The 18,473-nt window shown below is 40.6% G+C and overlaps 1 protein-coding gene across 1 annotated transcript; it reads right to left on the bottom strand.

Annotated features, from left to right (window-relative positions):
* Positions 1-2,040: 2,040 nt before the first annotated feature.
* On the bottom strand, positions 2,041-3,006 carry LOC149455675 (olfactory receptor 2B6-like). The gene has a single exon (XM_089685987.1). The coding sequence runs from the start codon at positions 3,004-3,006 to the stop codon at positions 2,068-2,070; it is 939 nt and encodes a 312-aa protein (XP_089542113.1). The 3' UTR covers positions 2,041-2,067.
* Positions 3,007-18,473: the final 15,467 nt, after the last annotated feature.

Genomic DNA, 18,473 nt, shown 5'->3' with positions numbered 1-18,473 from the left:
AATTCACAGGGGGAGTGATTCCCCTTCAACATGAAGTGTGTGGATGGGGGAATCAGTTTTTTTTTTGTTCGACTCGATGGTTAAACAAAAAAAAATTAATGCATGACCAGCTTTAGACCTCTTGAATGTATATTACACAGAAAACAAGATACAAAGATACATCCCAAGAATAAACACAAAGGGGAGAACATCTTCCTTAACCACTTCCTGACCGGCCGTTGCATATAAACGGCCGGACGGTGGCACTGCAGGGTTGGGTGGCCAATTATAAATGGCCTCCCCGCACCCTGCTTGTGCGCGCTCCCTGGGAGCAGCGCAGCACCGCAATCCAGTGCCCGCTGTGTCCACCGGACACAGTGAAACACCGATCGTCGGACGGGACCTCTGTACGAGGTCCCGATCATGTGATCACTGATTGGCCAATCAGTGATCACATGCAAAGTAGTAAGCAAGATGTCACTTGTGACATCATTGCTTACTATGTGTGAAATCTGTGAATGATCACAGAGGTCACATGGTACAAGGCTATTCACAACAGCCTTGTACCATGTGACAAGCTGTGACCAATCACAGCTCACTCAGTACTTCTCAATGAGTGCAAGAATGCAGACAGAGAGAAAGAGAAATGATTGCTTTTACATCCTTTATGGGTGTAAAAGCAATCAGTATAAAAAAATAAAAAAAAAATCTTCATCACCCCCCACAAGTAGTACAGTGTCACCATGGTGACACTGTACTGCTAGGGTGACAGTATGTAAAAAATAAAAATAAAAAAATAATAATAATATAAAAAAATAAAATAAAAATGTAAAAAAAAATGTTTAAAAATTATAATTTTTGGTTATAAACTAATTTGGATTTCTTTTTTTTACTAAAAAGATAACGGAATAAATTTTGGCAAAGATTTATGATGAAATATTATTTATTTGCAAATTTTATTAAATAAAACACTTTTTTTTAAACATTTTTGGACTTTTTCATTTACATAGCAAAAAAAATAAAAATCCCAGCGGTAAATAAATACCACCAAAATAAAGCTTTATCTGTGTCAAAAAAATGGTAAAAAATGAATTTGGGTACAGTGTTGCATGACCGCGCAATTGTCATTCAAAGTGTGAAAGCGCTGAAAGCTGAAAATTGCCCTGGTCAGGAAGGGGGTAAAAGTGTCCGGTCTGGAAGTGGTTAAAAAAAAAGTGAAAACCCCAAAATGCCACACCTGGAACAGTGTGTGTTTGTCTGTGTATGTGTGTGTGTGTGATCCATGATCCTGTCAATGGATTTATACTGCAGAGATTAGGGTACCCTTTTGCCCTTTTGATATGATTTGATTTTATGTGGAATCTTTCAAAAGTTGTCAATGTTTTAAAAATAATTTTATTAGACATTACTGCTGAAGAGTCATATCCAAGACTGCTACATTCAAATCTAACTTGGAGGACCCAAGCTATTAAATACGTTTAAAGCATACGTACATCTTAAATATATTTTTCAATTTTACATATACTCTTTTGAAACTCCAGCTTGCTTAAAAGAAAAGAAAGTAAAACAATCCCCTTAATTTGAACAACAAACGTTGCAAGGATTTTAACAAATCATAAACTGAATTTTTACCTTTTCTGCACTACAGAAATTTATAAAAAAAAAACCATAAAATTTGTCTCCCAAAAATGACAATGGGATTCAAGCACCAGTTTTGGGGTCTGTGAATTTCCGGCTTGATTTGCAAAACCTCCAGCAAACCAAACCCAGGCCAATCCACTCACCTCTAACTACAAGGAACATACTATTTATATGTATTATATACTTAATTTCTGAGGCAGATCTCTGTGAATCTATGGCACTTCTGTAAAGTTTGAAACTTGTCCCCATGGGAACAGTATCCTCACATTTCCTCTGCAGTTGACTGGTGTAGGAGAGAACAGGAAGGATTTATTTAACAGTGTTACATACAGCATTTAAACCCCCCCCCCAAAAAAAATCTTCAACACTCTATCCAAGCCTAAACATAAAATAAAAATGAAATTATGTTGATGTGCCGCTTGGTCAATAATGGATATTTTATTTGTTCTAACTTTGATTCAAAAAGATGGACAGTATATTTTGCTTTCTCAATTTCTCCTTCACATCAGTATTGTTGAGACTATAAATAATGGGATTTAACATTGGACAGATAATATTATAAAATACGGTGATATATTTCCCTTGGTTTTTGGAGTATGATGAGAAGGCACCAAAGTTCATTATCATTGCCGATCCATAAAATAAAACCACCACTGTGATATGTGAGGTGCAGGTGGAAAAGGCCTTCGATCTTTGAGCTGAGCGAATCTTTAATACAGAAGATATGATACAAATATACGTCCCTATAATAAACACAAAGGGTAAAAGAATACTAACAAAACAAATCACAAGTATAATAATCTCATGGGAGTAGATATGATAACATGTCTTTTTCATGATAGCTACAATCTCGCACATAAAATGATTGATCTGGTTTGGATTACACAGAGGTACAGAGAATACAAGTGGTGGCAATACAAACATGAAGAAGCTGGTTATCCACAAAAGGGCTGTAAGTCGACAGCAAACACTCCACCTCATCATAACAGGATAATGGAGTGGTCGGCAGATGGCAAGGAATCGGTCATAAGCCATAATGGCCAGGAGTAGACACTCTGAACCTCCCATAAGAAGGACAATGTATAATTGAACAGCACAAGCCCCAAGTGAAATTGCTCTTTGTACGGATAATAAATCATGCAACAGTCGTGGTACAATCAAAGATGAATTGCACAAGTCTACAAAAGATAAAATGCAGAGAAAAAAATACATTGGAGTGCGAAGTCGAACGTTGGCAACAATAATGCATATTATAAGAACATTTCCAATAAAAGTTATTGCGTAGACTAGTAAAAAAAGAACAAAAAGTGTTATGTTTATCCTTGGATCTGTCGAAAATCCTAGAAGAATTATCTCTTTGACAATTGTATCATTGTTTTTTTCCATTATGTCAAATACAACCAAACGAAAGTAAAAAAAAAAAAAAAAGAATCACAAAAAGACAGAAAAATAAAACAATTAAATGTTATTGAAAATTCTATAAAATCCACAAGGCTGATTAGAACACATCAACACACGTCTCAAAATATGGTTTTATATTCTTTACAACCAATCAAACTTGGACCAGTTGTTACATGTGGGTCCAACATGTTTCAATCTCAAGAGAATCTTCATCAGGGAAATATGAGTGTTAGTTTTTTGCAAGCTAACAAGATACAGAAGAAAATCAGCTAAGGATAAAAATTATGTGTTTGTAAGTTGTCAATGAACCTCACGGTGGACAGACAGAGTGAGCACCAGGAATACCTCCAGAATAAGAAAATGGAGGGGTGAGACTATCTGGAACTATCCCAGACATATTATAGGGTTCCCATGATCCATAAAATGCGTCCAACCAAATACTGGAGTTTAAATCCATTGGAAACAAACACTCACACAAGATGGAGGCTAATGACAACTCCCTATATTGTTGTTAAGCAGGATCACCATGACAGACAAAATGGTAACAGGCCAACAGATTTTTTTATTGTTGTTGAGGAAAGTGATCTAATCCTTAGTTACCATGTACATTTGCAAACTGAGAAGGTATAACCATGAAGGTTATGGTGAGACGGGATTAAAATGAACCAAAAAGCCCACCGACTGAACCAAAGTGTTTCACAGTAGAGGGGTTGTACTTTTTTTAAAGAGAAGGTATTTACATGTCTCATTCTATCACATAACCCCCAAAAATAAGAGGATTATTTTTCATTTTAGGACAGTGTATGGGGCTATGTAAATCATTCCTTTTTTCCTAACATAGTACACTGTACATCCAGAACTGTTGGTGTATAGTGCAGATCCAGCCTAATATTATAGAAGCATTGATATCCGAACTGCATACAGGTCCTGAATACATATTTTGTCTTGAAATAAGGAATTGGCATCTTAATTTTTTAGATATGTAATGGAATGAGTCAAGTGAATGTCCTCTACCTTTATACTTACCACCTGGGCAGTCTTAGTGCTGAAAAGCTACAATAAACACCATTTACAACTTTACAACTTAGGAAACCTTAAAAATATATCTCACCAAAATGAGATTTTGGTTGTAAAGGATTCCTGTAATTTGATTTCAAGCTCTGTGCAGTCTTGAAATAAGGAATTGGCATCTTAATTTTTTAGATATGTAATGGAATGAGTCAAGTGAATGTCCTCTACCTTTATACTTACCACCTGGGCAGTCTTAGTGCTGAAAAGCTACAATAAACACCAATTACAACTTTACAACTTAGGAAACCATAAAAATATATCTCACCAAAATGAGATTTTGGTTGTAAAGGATTCCTGTAATTTGATTTCAAGCTCTGTTCAGTCTACTAAGACAAGAAGTAAGGCAATTTTGAAAGAAAAAAAAAGATTTGCAGCTGAGTTCTATATATAATCAGTGTTTAAAATGCATCCAGGATTCCATATTTCCAATAAGTGTTATGTGAATGTCATGGTGGCTACAGATTAAATTGGAAAAATTGTTTTAATAGCATTAAAATGAAAAAAATGACTTGGTTACCACTAACATTTTATCTTTTTTTTAATGAAAATTAGAATATGAATTTGAACTGTGGGCATAATAAAAATGGATATACTATAAGAACAGCTTTGTCCCTAGCATTAAAACAACAGTTTTTGTTTTTCCCCCTGTAACACAGTTTCCCATTTACTTGTTTATCCTCCCACTATATTCATTATTTTATAACTTAGTAACAGGCCAGGCTGTCTAGAAAAACTAACAGGGAGTCCCAGTCTCAGCTACTAGGTGGTCAAAGCAGCTGTCGGTCAACCAGAAAAGGGCATTGACTGTGGCGAAAGCATAACAAGCATGTTTTATACAGTTGATTTTGAACATAAAATCCCCAATTATCTAGAATTCATTTCAAACGGTATGCATTATGGGGCGGTGGTGGTTTTGCGTGTGTTTGAATGTGTAGGAATAACATTCTTCTCAATGTACGTCTAACTTTCAGTGCAGTAATTTCATACAAGAAACTATTACAGTTACAATGCTGAGGGAATTGAAACAAAAACTTCGAGCATCTCAGATTTTCTGCAGATATGAGTTATTTTGCAAAAAGAGGGGAATTATTTGTTAACATTTTTATATAACCTTCTTATGAAATATCAGTATATGTTTTATTGTCTTTAGTGATAACTGTGTAGTCGGCCAAATGGAAACCAAAAAAGTTCTTCCTTTGAAATACAGGTACACGTGGAGTCTACAGCTTTTGGAAGGTTTGTCAAAAGTGGAAACATAACAAAAACAAAAAAGTAAAAGACATATTGAAATTCCTTCCACTGCATGGACATTCAGTATAAAACTGCTGCAATGCTCTATATAATTGCTGACTATAGCACAAAATACAAAATATGTGGAAGCTGGACATACCCAACTTTCTTCATAATTTCTTCTTCTGCAATCTGTAAACCTCCAAACAATCTCCTAGAATTTATTCATAATGCCTGAGCTCCAGTGGGAAATTATTGCACAAGGCATTCTAAATCATAATTACAAACAAGGGTTTCTAATGTGAACTGAATGTCTATATAATTTAACCACCAAGGATAAAAACACTAAACCTGTTTTCAACAGGATTATAATAATAATAGTATTTTGTACAACTGGGATATCACATGAGAACCTGTTATCACTGTGCATGCATAGTGCATTTCTGAACGATGCTGATAATCCATAGGATACTCCTATTGATATATAAACTTTTATGGATACCCACCAATCAATAGAGTTAATTCAAATGAATGAAATCCCAACCATGGCACCACCTGCCTGGAGTTTGCATGTTCTCTCTGTGACTGCGTGGGTTTCCTCCGGGTACTCCGGTTTCATCCCACACACCAAAAGACATGCTGGTAGGTTAATTGGCTCCTGTCTAAATTGGCCCTAGTATGTGTATGTATGAATGTGAGTTAGGGACCTTAGATTGTACACCCCTTGAGGGTTAGGAACTGATGTGAATGTACAATATATATGTAAAGTGCTGTGTAAAATTGATGGCTCTATATAAGTACCTGTAATAATAATAAATAGCAGGGTAATTGTCCAGTATGAAACTCTTTTTTGCACCTTCACTGACAATAGAGAATACCACAAGCTTGGGCCAATGCAGATATCTTGGGCTAATTTCATTAGTTGGCATATAACCACAACTCATTTCCAGCTGATTTGAAGGGCAATACTCACTGATGGTTCAAAAAAGTGGCCTCCAGGTTCCTTTTTGGTTTTTCTTCATCGGGATCTGGATTTGGTCAGTGGAGGCTATAGATCACCTAGAACTGTGATCTTTTGCTAGTTACAGTATATTACTTTAGGAGAGATCTACTGCCAGAGAGAGATGCTGGACAGAGCTGTAAGTGCTACCCCATGCCAAACAATGCTATGATGTCACACCTGATATCACTTCACTTTCAACATATAAACAATGCAGAAGAGTTACCTGTACATCGATCTGCTACAGAGCAAGAATAAAAGCCCTGGAGATAATTGTTTCAGCTCCTGAGCTTAGTGCTGGGATGTTCTAGTCTGAACCCCAACTGGGAACATTGATACTTGGTGTCATTTTAAAATGGCACTGGAACAAATAGCCGCCATCCATATGCCATTTTAAAACAGCAAGTGGTACCCATGTGGCTAAATGCCATCCAAAGCCAAGAACATATGTTTACCCGTCCTTATATATGGTGGCTGCATTCATTTGATTTTTTTTTCAAGCTAAGTACATTTTCAGCAAATACAAAAAATGTCCTTTGATCTGCAATGTCCTTGTCCATTCCCATGAGCTAAAAACACAGACAATGTTATCTTTCTTCTGTAAACTACTAAATTCCCTATCTTGCATGTAATGGAGATGAAGAAAGGAGGACATTTTCAAGTCCAGCCTGGGTGACAATTATGATTTCCGTTATAGATACAATAAAATAAGTGAGACTTGTCACCCTAGGATAGGAGGTATATTTTTTGTAGAGTGAAAAAAAAGAAAACAAGTAAAAATAAAAGCAACCACCACATCTAAGAACTAGTAAGCTGCAATATATACAAATTTTATTCTTGGGTTTAGAAGCACTTAAGACTTGATTTGTTTAAACCAATATTTTCTTATCAGTTTTTAAACAATGTACAGTAGTTGTTTTTGTTCTTTAAAACCCCAACTGGAAGTATTTAGTTTGCTAAAGTACTTTGTATTTTATAATACAATATTTTTCACAAAATACTGTCTTTTTTTTTTAATCTTTCATTTTTTTGCATCTTAGTGATGCTTATCTCCTCCAACCTCTTTCATCGACTTCCTGTCTACATGCATTCTCTCTAGCAAAGGCTGCAAATCATTACTCTGCAGCAGCTTTCTGACAATGTAAATGGCAGAAAATGCTTGAGCCCTGTACTCACCTCTGAGTACCGCCCCTTGGTTCCAAACTTTACCCACCACCCCATATCGCCCCTTTAATATAATACAGAGCCAAGTATCATTTTGTGTTGCTAAGTCATTTGTATGGATATTATTAATGATAACAACCCACAAGGAAGAAAAACATATTTCAAATATATTTTATATTATTCTTCCCAAAAATATTGACATATAGTTGAAATACTACAATTTTGGCCATATTGCATATATTTCAAAATATATTTCATAAAGTGAAATATATACAACATATATATATATATATATATATATATATATATATATATATATATATATCACTTTATTGAAATATATTTTGAAATATATTGAATATGGCCATAATTGTAGTATTTCAAATATATGGGAAGAAAAGAAGTAAAATAGATTCCCTGTAGCCAGGAACAACAACAACACCAATAGACCCCCCAGCAACAATAGATCCACCCAGCAACAACAGACCCTCGGAAGCAACAACAGATCTCCCAGCAGCCAGCAATAATATACCACTTCCTCAACTATAGATCCCATATCCCTCCCAGCAACAAATGACCCCCCCCCAGAAACATAAGACCTCCTAGCAACAATAAATCACCCACCAGCAACAATAGATTGCCTCCAGCAACAATTGATCTCCACGCAACAATAGATCCCCCAGTAACAATAGATTAGATCCAGCAGCAATAGATACCCCAGCTGCCAGCATCAATAGACCCACCAGCACACCCCAGAACCTCTTGCTATTGCATAAAAACTTTAAAAAAAACAAACACACAAAAGAAATGAAAACCCCAAAACACCAGCCCTGGAACAGTGTGTGTGTGATCCATGATACTGTCAATGGATGTAGAGTGCAGAGATGACGTACACTTTTGCCCATTTGTTATGATTTGATTTGATTTGGAGTCATTCATAAGTTGTCAATGTTTTAATATAATTTTTGTTTAGACTTTACTGCTGAAGAGTAGTATCCAACACTGTTACATACAATTCTACCTTAACCGGACCCAAGCCTTTTACAATCCCTTTTACGCATACTTACATCTTATGTATATCTTTGCATTTTACATATACTTGACTAGAGTAGTTCGGATACACCTGTTGACTCTGCCCACTAGAAAACTGCCCCCCATTTCCACCCCCTATTTCCTTAACCGCTTGCCGTCCGCCTGCTGTTTATAAACGGCAGGACGGTGGTACTCCGGGTCGGGTTGCCGTTCATAAATGGCACCCGCCATTTCGAGCTGTGCGCGCTCCTTTGCAGCGCGCAGTACCGCAATCCAGTGCCCGCTGTGTCCACCGGACACAGTGAAACACCGATCGTCGGACGGGACCTCTGTACGAGGTCCCGATCATGTGATCACTGATAGGCCAATCAGTGATCACATGCAGAGTAGTAAGCAAGATGTCACTTGTGACATCATTGCTTACTACGTGTGAAATCTGTGAATGATCACAGAGGTCACATGGTACAAGGCTATTCACAACAGCCTTGTACCATGTGACAAGCTGTGACCAATCACAGCTCACTCAGTAGTTCTCAATGGCTGCAAGAGTGCAGACAGAGAGAAAGAGAAATGATTGATTTTACATCCTATATGGATGTAAAAGCAATCACTGTAGTAAAAAAAAATAAAAATCTTCATCACCCCCCACAAGTAGTACAGTGTCACCATGGTGACACTGTACTGCTAGGGTGACAGTATGTAAAAAAAAAAAAAAAACATAAATAATAATGTAAAAAAATAAAATAAAAATGTTTAAAAATTATAATTTTTGGTTATAAACTAATTTGGATTTTTTTTGCTAAAAAGATAACGGAATACATTTTGACCAAGATTTATGATGAAAGATTATTTATTTGCAAAATGTTATAAGAAAAACACTTTTTTTCAAAATTTTTGGACTTTTTCATTTACATAGCAAAAAAAATAAAAATCCCAGCAGTGAATAAATACCACCAAAATAAAGCTTTATCTGTCTCAAAAAAATGGTAAAAAATTCATATGGGTACAGTGTTGCATGACCGCGCAATTGTAATTCAAAATGTGATAGCGCTGAAAGCTGAAAATTGCGCTGGACAGGAAGGGGTAAAAGTGTCCGGACAGGAAGTGGTTAAATAAAAGCAACACCCAAAATGGAGTAAATGGCAGAATCGGCCTTTTATTGAACCAAAACCATAAATAACAAGAAAAACGTTCACAATTATAAACAATCCAGCTCCAAGAACATTTGTGGATCCTTGATGACATCTCCTCACACCATTTTGGAGTCCATGGGACCATTAAACTAGATTCTATCCCCAGCCACCAAACACCGCCTTAGGACTATCCTAACTGACTACAGACCCCTACCAACCTTAACCCCCGGTCAGTCTAAACTGAACCAGACCAACCGGAGGACTCCATACCTGAGATGGGTCCCACCGTTTTACCAATATACTAAGTTTTAAACACCCGTCAAGGATCCCAACCGCCACCACGGCACAAGTGTGACACCTTACACTTGTGCCCACTGCAAAACCTGAAAAGCCCGCTAAATACCATCTTGCAATCCTAAGAACCACAAATCTGTGCCTACAGTGTTAAGATGCACTCCATCCCTTCTAAGGTACAGCCCCAAATTCTTCTCCAACTCCACATGCCGAACCACAGGGCCACCATTCCTAGTCACGAATCTGCCCACCTCCTTATTCACCTTTATAGGGGTCTTATTTAACAGCTCCACAGACCTGGTCAAACACCAGGAAATGCGGGCCACAATGTCCAACCACACAATGATCATTCCTGGAAAGTACGACCGAAGCCACAGGAAAACAAATTTCACATCCCTAATATGCTCTCTCATGAACCGTAAACCCAAATCATTGCCCCCTGCATGTAAGACCAGAATGTCCGGAGGACTATCCAGAAGGACAAATCGATGCACCTCGGGCACTACCCACTGCAAAGCATACCCAGAACCCCAATCCATCTAACCCTGCCCTGGTCTATGGGGACACCCAGCTGCCTGCCATTGGGCCTGACTTCCACCCTCTTAGACCCCAAGAATACATAAGAATGCCCCAGTATCCAGATGAGAGATCGGGGAGGATCTGTAAAGAAAACAGGGGACATCTGTGCACTAACTGGACCGTACAATACGGCAACCAACTACATAAAAAAAAAAACAGAAGACATACAGACAGAAAGAAATACAACACACCCATTTACTATAAAAATTGGGGTCTGACATATATTCTATACTGCTTGGATTCCCACCTGCCAATTTTCTTAACCACTCCCTCAGCCAGACCCCACCTTGACACCCCTGTTGCTCCATTTCCAGTGCCAACACGCAAAACTTGTCTCACTGAAAATGAGACAAAACATCTGCCAGGAGGGGAATAAGCTATGTTAATTGCCAATACCACCCCCATGTTGTCACAGTGGAAGCGCACTCTCTTGTTCTGAAAAGCCTCCCCCCAAATCTTTATTGCCAAAACTATGGTAAAGAGTTCAAGGAGCACCAGGTTCCTCAAAATAACAGTGTCTTGCCATTCAGCTGGCTATGTTTCCGCACTCCAGCAGCCCTGAAAATACGCGCCGTAGCCAGCCAAACCAGCTACGTCTGTGAACAGAACCAGATCAGCATTGCTGAATGGACCATCCATCCACAGAGAACAGCCATTGAAAGATCCAAGAGAAATGTCCCAAATACGAAGATCAGCCCGAAGCTCACTGAACAGCCTGAAGTAATGGCTGGGGGCCTGGACCCCCAACGTAGCAGCCACCAACTGCCTACAGAAAATACTGAAAATGGGAATAATCCTGCAGGTGAAATTCAATTTATCAACCAGAGACTGTAGTTCACGCAATCAGATCCTCCGACCACCACATACAAGTCCAACTTCCATCCTAAGAGCCATCAGTTTATCCATGGGCAATCTGCATTCCATGTTCATGGAATCAATGGTAATACCCAAAAAAAAAACTGTTCCGTAGTCGGGACCTCTGTTTTATCCAAAGGAATGCTGAAATAGTCCACCAGATGTTGCAGCGTACCCAGCAGAATCTCACAAGCCCTTGTCCCTAACGGGCCAATACACAAAAAATAATTCAGATAGTGGATAACCGAGTTAAGACTGAAGACATCCCTGACTGCCCATTCGATAAATGAACTAAACTTCTCAAATAAGGCACACGAGATGGAACAGCCCATTGGCAAGCAACGATCAAGAAAGTAAGAACCTTGACAAAGACATCCCAACAAATGGACCGGAAGGAGACGGAACGTTGATTCAACATCAGCTTTAGCCATGAGTGCTCCCTGACCACATTTATGTACCCAGGAAACAGAGGAATCGAATGATGTATAGGTAACCGCACAATCCTGTGGGTCAATACCATCATTCACCGAGCCACCAGTCGGATATGAGAGATGGTGAATCATCCTGAACTTTGGAACCACACCTAGCGGGGATACCACCATTCCCGGAATAAGCGGAGATGGGAACAAGCCACTCATGCGATCCAAAGCCACCTCCCTGTGAAGCTTCTTTGACACAGCCTCTGGGTGAAGGAGCGAAGAACATACATTTTTGGAAACCGGGGGAATCACCTGTAACAGACTCGGGATGCGAAAACCCTCCCTAAACCCCAATTCCAGGATACGAGCAGCCACCTGATCCGGATACCTATTTAGGAAAGGAATTATACTTTTCTAATGTACTGGCATCCTCCCCATTACCAGCAACATCACCTGCACGTCTCTTTCCTTGTTTAAAACACCAACTAAGAGAATGGCTGCCTCTGCAACCAGAGCATTCATGCTTAAAGCGGCAGGCGCTACCAAACCGACACGTGACGTCATTGAACAGCTAACAAAACCCCTTCTTTCTTTTGGCCGGCGATACTGAGGTGGAAGTACCGCCAGCCCCCCCGCCCCCCCCAACAGGAAAAAACTGACCCCTAGACCTGAATATGGATGAAGTCATCAACTTCATCCATAAGCTGATATCCCTGTGATCCCAGCGTATGGAGGGGCGAATAGCCTTACGCTGTCTAAATTGCTCGTCATAGTGGAGCCAAGCCAGCCCGCCACAGACCCTGTGAGCCTCACTAATGGCATCCAAATAGCATAAAAGGGCCAAACAATGCTCTGGAGCCTTTTCCCCAATAACACTAGCCAGAATCACGAATGCCTGCAACCAATTGGCAAACGTCTGGGAATGAGCCGATACCTCCTCTTCTCTTCCTCTTCTCTCCTGCTTTCAACTGGCTTCACCCTATCGAAATTAAATTTTTCCAGTGGGAGCAAGGAAAAAATTTCCACATACTCACCTTTCCATATCTTCTCACGCACTTCCACCTTAAGATGAGCACCGAGACCCCTCGAAGCACACATACACCTCACACCTAACCAAGTCCACTAGTCGCACCCATTCAGCATCCTTGTCCCCCTCCTTCGGATTCCCAGCGGTGGTCGCCAGGGATCCTGGCATGTCTTCTTCAGTTTGTGTATTCGTGACGGACATTAAAGGAGGGCCATGAAAGGAGGAAACATCCTCCGTCGCCGCCTCCCGGCCCCCCAGGGGAGCTCATGTAGTTACCGGCGGGGAGTCCTGCGGCATCTCTACCTCCAACCTGCACAGTAAGTGATGCAGTGAAGACCAAAAGTTGCTACCCATTTGCACCGTACCAGAGCTACCGGACCCACCAATGGCCCCTAGCGACCCCTGACCCCCTCCCCCAGACCCCACAGACACTACAGGAGAAAGGAAAGACAGTAAAGAGGATGCACATTCACCAGTCTGCTCTGGGCAAGGAGCCTCCCAGTTGCTGGTCCAGCCTCCCCCACTGCCTCCAGGGTCCCCACTTCCAGATCCCCTCCTCAGAGCTGCTAGCTTCTCCCTCAGAGCAGACCTCCATGTGCTTGCGAACCCCTGGCACTCTGCTGGCTGAAGACCTTCCGCTAGCTCTGGGCACCACAGACACTCCCCTCCGCCCAGCACGATGAACACCCTGAGGACTCCAACCACCATCACGACTACGGTACATGGCTGTGACGTAATCACCTCGCGACCCATTCTCCACTCTGAAATCCACCCGGGCAGCCCTGTGCGGCCCGCAGATGCAGTCCCTCGACTGCTGCAACACAGGTGCAGATGAGCCTGCACCACCATGGCGTCTCCCACGTCCTGCAGCAGAAGGGCTGCCGGACGCACCAGGAGACACTATATACCTCCATCTTGGGTCATCTTGGCCTCTGTGTGGTGAGCTCTCCTTTTTAGGACACATCACTGGAAGATTACATGCCAGCCCTTTAAGGAGGGGATTTTTATTACAAGCCTGTTTTATTTAAGTTCTGGTGAGTGCATAGTGGTGAAGGATTTCGTGAATGTCTTATTTCCACATTGGGATGTCACTCGCTCTATCTAGGATTACGTTTCATACTAATTGTGGGTGCTGTAGCTTTTTATGCCACTGGGCACTCTTTTGCACTGAAAGATATTGGATTAAAGACTTCCTCTTCATTTATTTGGACTATTAATTGAGTCACTACTATTTATGATTGCACATTTCATATTGTTCATATAGTTTTGTCATATAGCAACATTTATGGGCTACTGTATCAGATTTGATATGGGTTGATTGTTTTTGATCTTCAGACACATATACAGTATTACAACACAATGCATTACTTTACTTCCCAAGTTGTATTCTGTTTTACGAGAATTTTCACAACTATAGTAACCTATTCAATTCTATTATAAATGGGCAAATGTGACAATAAGTGGGCAACAGACAGGCAATTATGATAATTTGTTGTTAACTTCCCATTTACAAATTCTGCCCCTTTCCCTTCCCTAAATAAAAATTCCTCCACACCCCCAGAAAAAACCCTACCCCCTCTCCTAACAAAGCTATTTCCCCTAAAACATTTACAAGCACTTAGAATTTTATACGGGAAACAAATGGGTAAATGTGCCAATATATGGGCAACAATCAGGCAATTGTGACAATACTTTAGTAAATCCCTTCCACACCAATTCACCGACCCTCAAAAAATAATTCCTTGAAATTACCAGGTCCCTTCCCCAACAAAAAACTTCTTCAGCAAAGAACTTTCCTAAAACAGTTAGTCCTTAGATGCAGAGATTCAGATTGTACATTTACGTTTTTAAAGTGAATCTCATTTCTTGAAAAAAAATTCCCTCAATTTGAACTAAATACTGTACATTTACAAGTGTCTTAGAAAATATCTCATCAAAAATAAATGCCTATGGAAGGAGATATCTATGGTTTGAATTTAAGCTCTGGGGAAAATGAAGATAATTCCAAAGCAAAGAATCACATTTTTAGTGGAGGTACGTGAAACAAAGTGCTGGATGCCCCCAGGATTCCATCTTGCAAGATAGCAATACTTGAATTTTAAGTTTGGAAATGTGTAGCAGCTACCAATTGTTAGTGTTGCAAAATGCATGGTAGCAATTTTATCTTTTTTTTTTTCAAAATTGTGGTCTTCCTTCCATTACAATGAAGTTTGAAAGAAATATTCACATTATGTGCAGCCACTAGCTAGAAATCTCACTGTGGTTGGGGCTGCCAGTCTCTGCTTTTGCAAATTCGGCAAACAATGAGGAAATAGAAATGTTACATCTGTTGCATTGTTCATTTAAAGGATCGGTCCACCCAGCACTGATATTTCACTGTTTGGTAGATATTGGAGAACTAAACCTACCAACAATCTGGGCACTGAATTCTGGGCTCTGCACACCTGCTGTGCCCATTATGAGGGGCTCCAACCTTCCCTCCTGGTCTTTATCTTATATTATGGAGGATGTAACAGAATTTGCTGGGACACACAAAGGTGGGCAGATGAATCCAAATCTCTCAGGTGGACAGGAACAGAGTCAGGTATTATGTTGATCTCTCTGTAGGAGTATCTTAGACATAAAAGAAGCCAGGGGTTGACTCAGTCCACCATGTTCCACCTAAGTTCACTGGCCACTTTATTAGGTACACCTTGCTAGTGCCAAGAAAATCTCCCCCACACCATTACACCACCACCGCCAGCCTGAACCGTTGATACAAGGCAGGATGGATCCATGCTTTCATGTTGTTTACACCAAATTCTGACCCTACCATCTGAATGTCGCAGCAACCAGTCTGCCCATTCACATCTGACCTCTGCTCTCAACAATGCATTTTCGTCCACACAACTGCTACTCACTAGATAGATATTTTCTATTTTTCGGACCATTTTCAGTAAACCCTAGAGATGGTTGTGTGTGAAAATCCCAGTAGATGAGGAGTTTTTGAAATACACAGACCAGCCCGTCTGGCACCAACAACCATCCCACGTTCAAAGTCACTTAAATCCCTTTTCTTCTCGATCCTGCTTGGCTTGAGCTTCAGTAAGTTGTCTTCACCACGTCTAGATGCCTAAATGCATTGAGTTGCTGCCATATGATTGGCTGATTAGCAATTTGTGTTACCAAGCAATTGAACAGGTGTACCGAATAAAGTGGACGGTGAGTGTGTATCTAAACTAACACTTTTAGGTTGACCTTTTAAATGGCAAATCAGACAACATAGTGTTGCTGCAGAGAAGACCAAGGCGCAGAAAAATCAATTCTTCTTTTAATAGTATGGTTTTTTTGCTGAGTAATCAACTGTGGAAATTTAACAGAATCATCTCTCTAGAGGCAATCAGATCTGTTTAAATAAAAGCACCCTGGATATGGCAGATATTTTATCTCAGGGGGTCAGCTCCCAATAGCTAATCTACAAATACTTTGCTCAAAAAAATTAAAGAGACACTTTTTAATCAGAGTATAGTATCAAGTCAATTAAACTCCTGGGATATTGATCTGGTCATTCAAGTAGCAGAGGGGGTTGTTAATCAGTTTCAGCTGTTAAAATTAACAACAGGTACACTGGATGGGCAACAATGAGATGACCCCCAAAACAGGAATGGTTTTACAGGTGGAGGCACTGACATTTTTTCCCTACTCATCGATTCTGACTGTTTTTCAATAGTTTTGTATTTGGCTAGGGTAAGTGTCACTACTGATAGCATGAGGCGATACCTGGACCCTACAGAGGTTGCACAGGAAGTCCAACTCCTCCAGGATGGCACATCAATATGTACCATTGCCAGAAGGTTTGCTGTGTCTCCCAGCACAGTCTCAAGAGCATGGAGGAGATTCCAGGAAACAGTTACTCTAGGAGAACTGGACAAGGCCATAGAAGGTCCTTAGCCCATCAGCAAGACTGGTATCTGCTCCTTTGTGCAGGGAGGAACAGGATGAGCACTGCTAGAGGCCTACAAAATTACCTCCAGCAGGCCACTGGTGTGAATGTCTCTGACCAATCATAAACAAACTTCAAGAGGGTGGCCTGAGGGTCCAACGTCCTCTAGCAGGCCTTGTGCTCACTGCCCGGCACAATAGAGCTCTATTAGCATTTGCCATTGAACACCAGAACTGGCAGGTCCGCTACTGGCACCCTGTGCTTTTCACAGATGAGAGCAGCTTCACCCTGAGCACATGTGACAAAAGTGAAAGGTTCTGGAGACCCTTGGACACATTGTCAGACCCTACACTGGTGCAGTGGGTCCTAGGTTCTTCCTGGTGCACGACAATGCCCGCCCTCATGTGGTGAGAGTATGCAGGCAGTTACTGTAGGATAAAGGAATTGATACCATTGAATGGCCCCCACGCTCATCTGACATAAATCCAATAGACCACCTCTGGGATATCATGTTTCGGTCCATCTGATGCTGCCAGGTTGCTCCTCAGACTGTCCAGGAGCTCAGTGATGTCTTGGTCCAGATCTCAGAGGAAATACCCCAGGACACCATTCATCATCTCATTAGGAGCATGCCCCGACATTGTCATGCATGCATACAAGCACATGGGGGCCATACAAACTACTAAGTACCATTTTGAGTTGCTGCAATGAAATTTCAGCAAAGTGGACTAGCCTGCTGCATAATTTTTTCACTGTGATTTTCAGGGTGTCTTTGAATTCAGTCCTCTGTAGGTTGATAATTTTCATTTCCATCAAACGATGGGGCATCTTTGCAATCCTAACACATTACCCAGTCCATATCAGTTTAGGTATCCAGAATGATATTTTTCCCCATGGAGATCTGATGTGTTTTCAAAGTGTTCCTTTAATTTTTTTGAGCAGTGTATATACACTATATTGCCAAAAGTATTGGGACATCCTACAAATCATCGGATTCAGGTGTTCCAATCACCTTCATGGCCGCAGATGTAGAAAATCAAGAACATAGGCATGCAGACTGCTTCTACAAACATTTGTGAAAGAATGGGTCGCTCTCAGGAGCTCAGTGAATTCAAGTGCGGTACCGTGATAGGTGGCAACCTGTGCTAAAAGTCCATCCATGAAATTTCCTTGCTAAATATTTCACGGTCATTTGTTAGTGGTATTATAACAAAGAGTAAGCAACTGGGAACAACAACAACACAACCACAAAGTGGTAGGCCACGTAAAATTACAGAACGGGATCATCACATGCTGAAGTGCACAGTGAGCAGAAGTCGCCAACTGTCTGCAGAGTCAATAGCTAAAGACCTCCAAACTTCATGTGGCCTTCAGATTAGCACAACAACAGTGCGTAGAGAGCTTCATGGAATGGGTTTCCATGGCCAAGAAGCTGCATCCAAGTCTTACATCACCAAGTGCAATGCAAAGTGTTGAATACAGTGGTGTAAAGCATGCCACCACTGGACTCTAGAGCAGTGGAGACGTGTTCTCTGGAGTGACCAATCACGCTTCTCTTTCTGGCAATGTGGTGGACGTGTCTGAGTTTGGTGGTTGCCAGGAGAACGGTACTTGCCTGACTGCATTGTGCCAAGTGAAAAGTTTGGTTGAGGGGGGATATAGTGTGGGATTGATTGGGTTGGGCTTGGTCCCTTAGTTCCAGTCGGTTTCATTTTTCTCTTTCAAA

This window comes from Staurois parvus, unplaced genomic scaffold (genome assembly GCF_062004578.1).
Source record: "Staurois parvus isolate SC_StPar_1 unplaced genomic scaffold, SC_StPar_1.0 ptg000390l, whole genome shotgun sequence".
Taxonomy (NCBI): domain Eukaryota; kingdom Metazoa; phylum Chordata; class Amphibia; order Anura; family Ranidae; genus Staurois; species Staurois parvus.
This window is presented reverse-complemented; position numbering and strand designations above follow the sequence as displayed.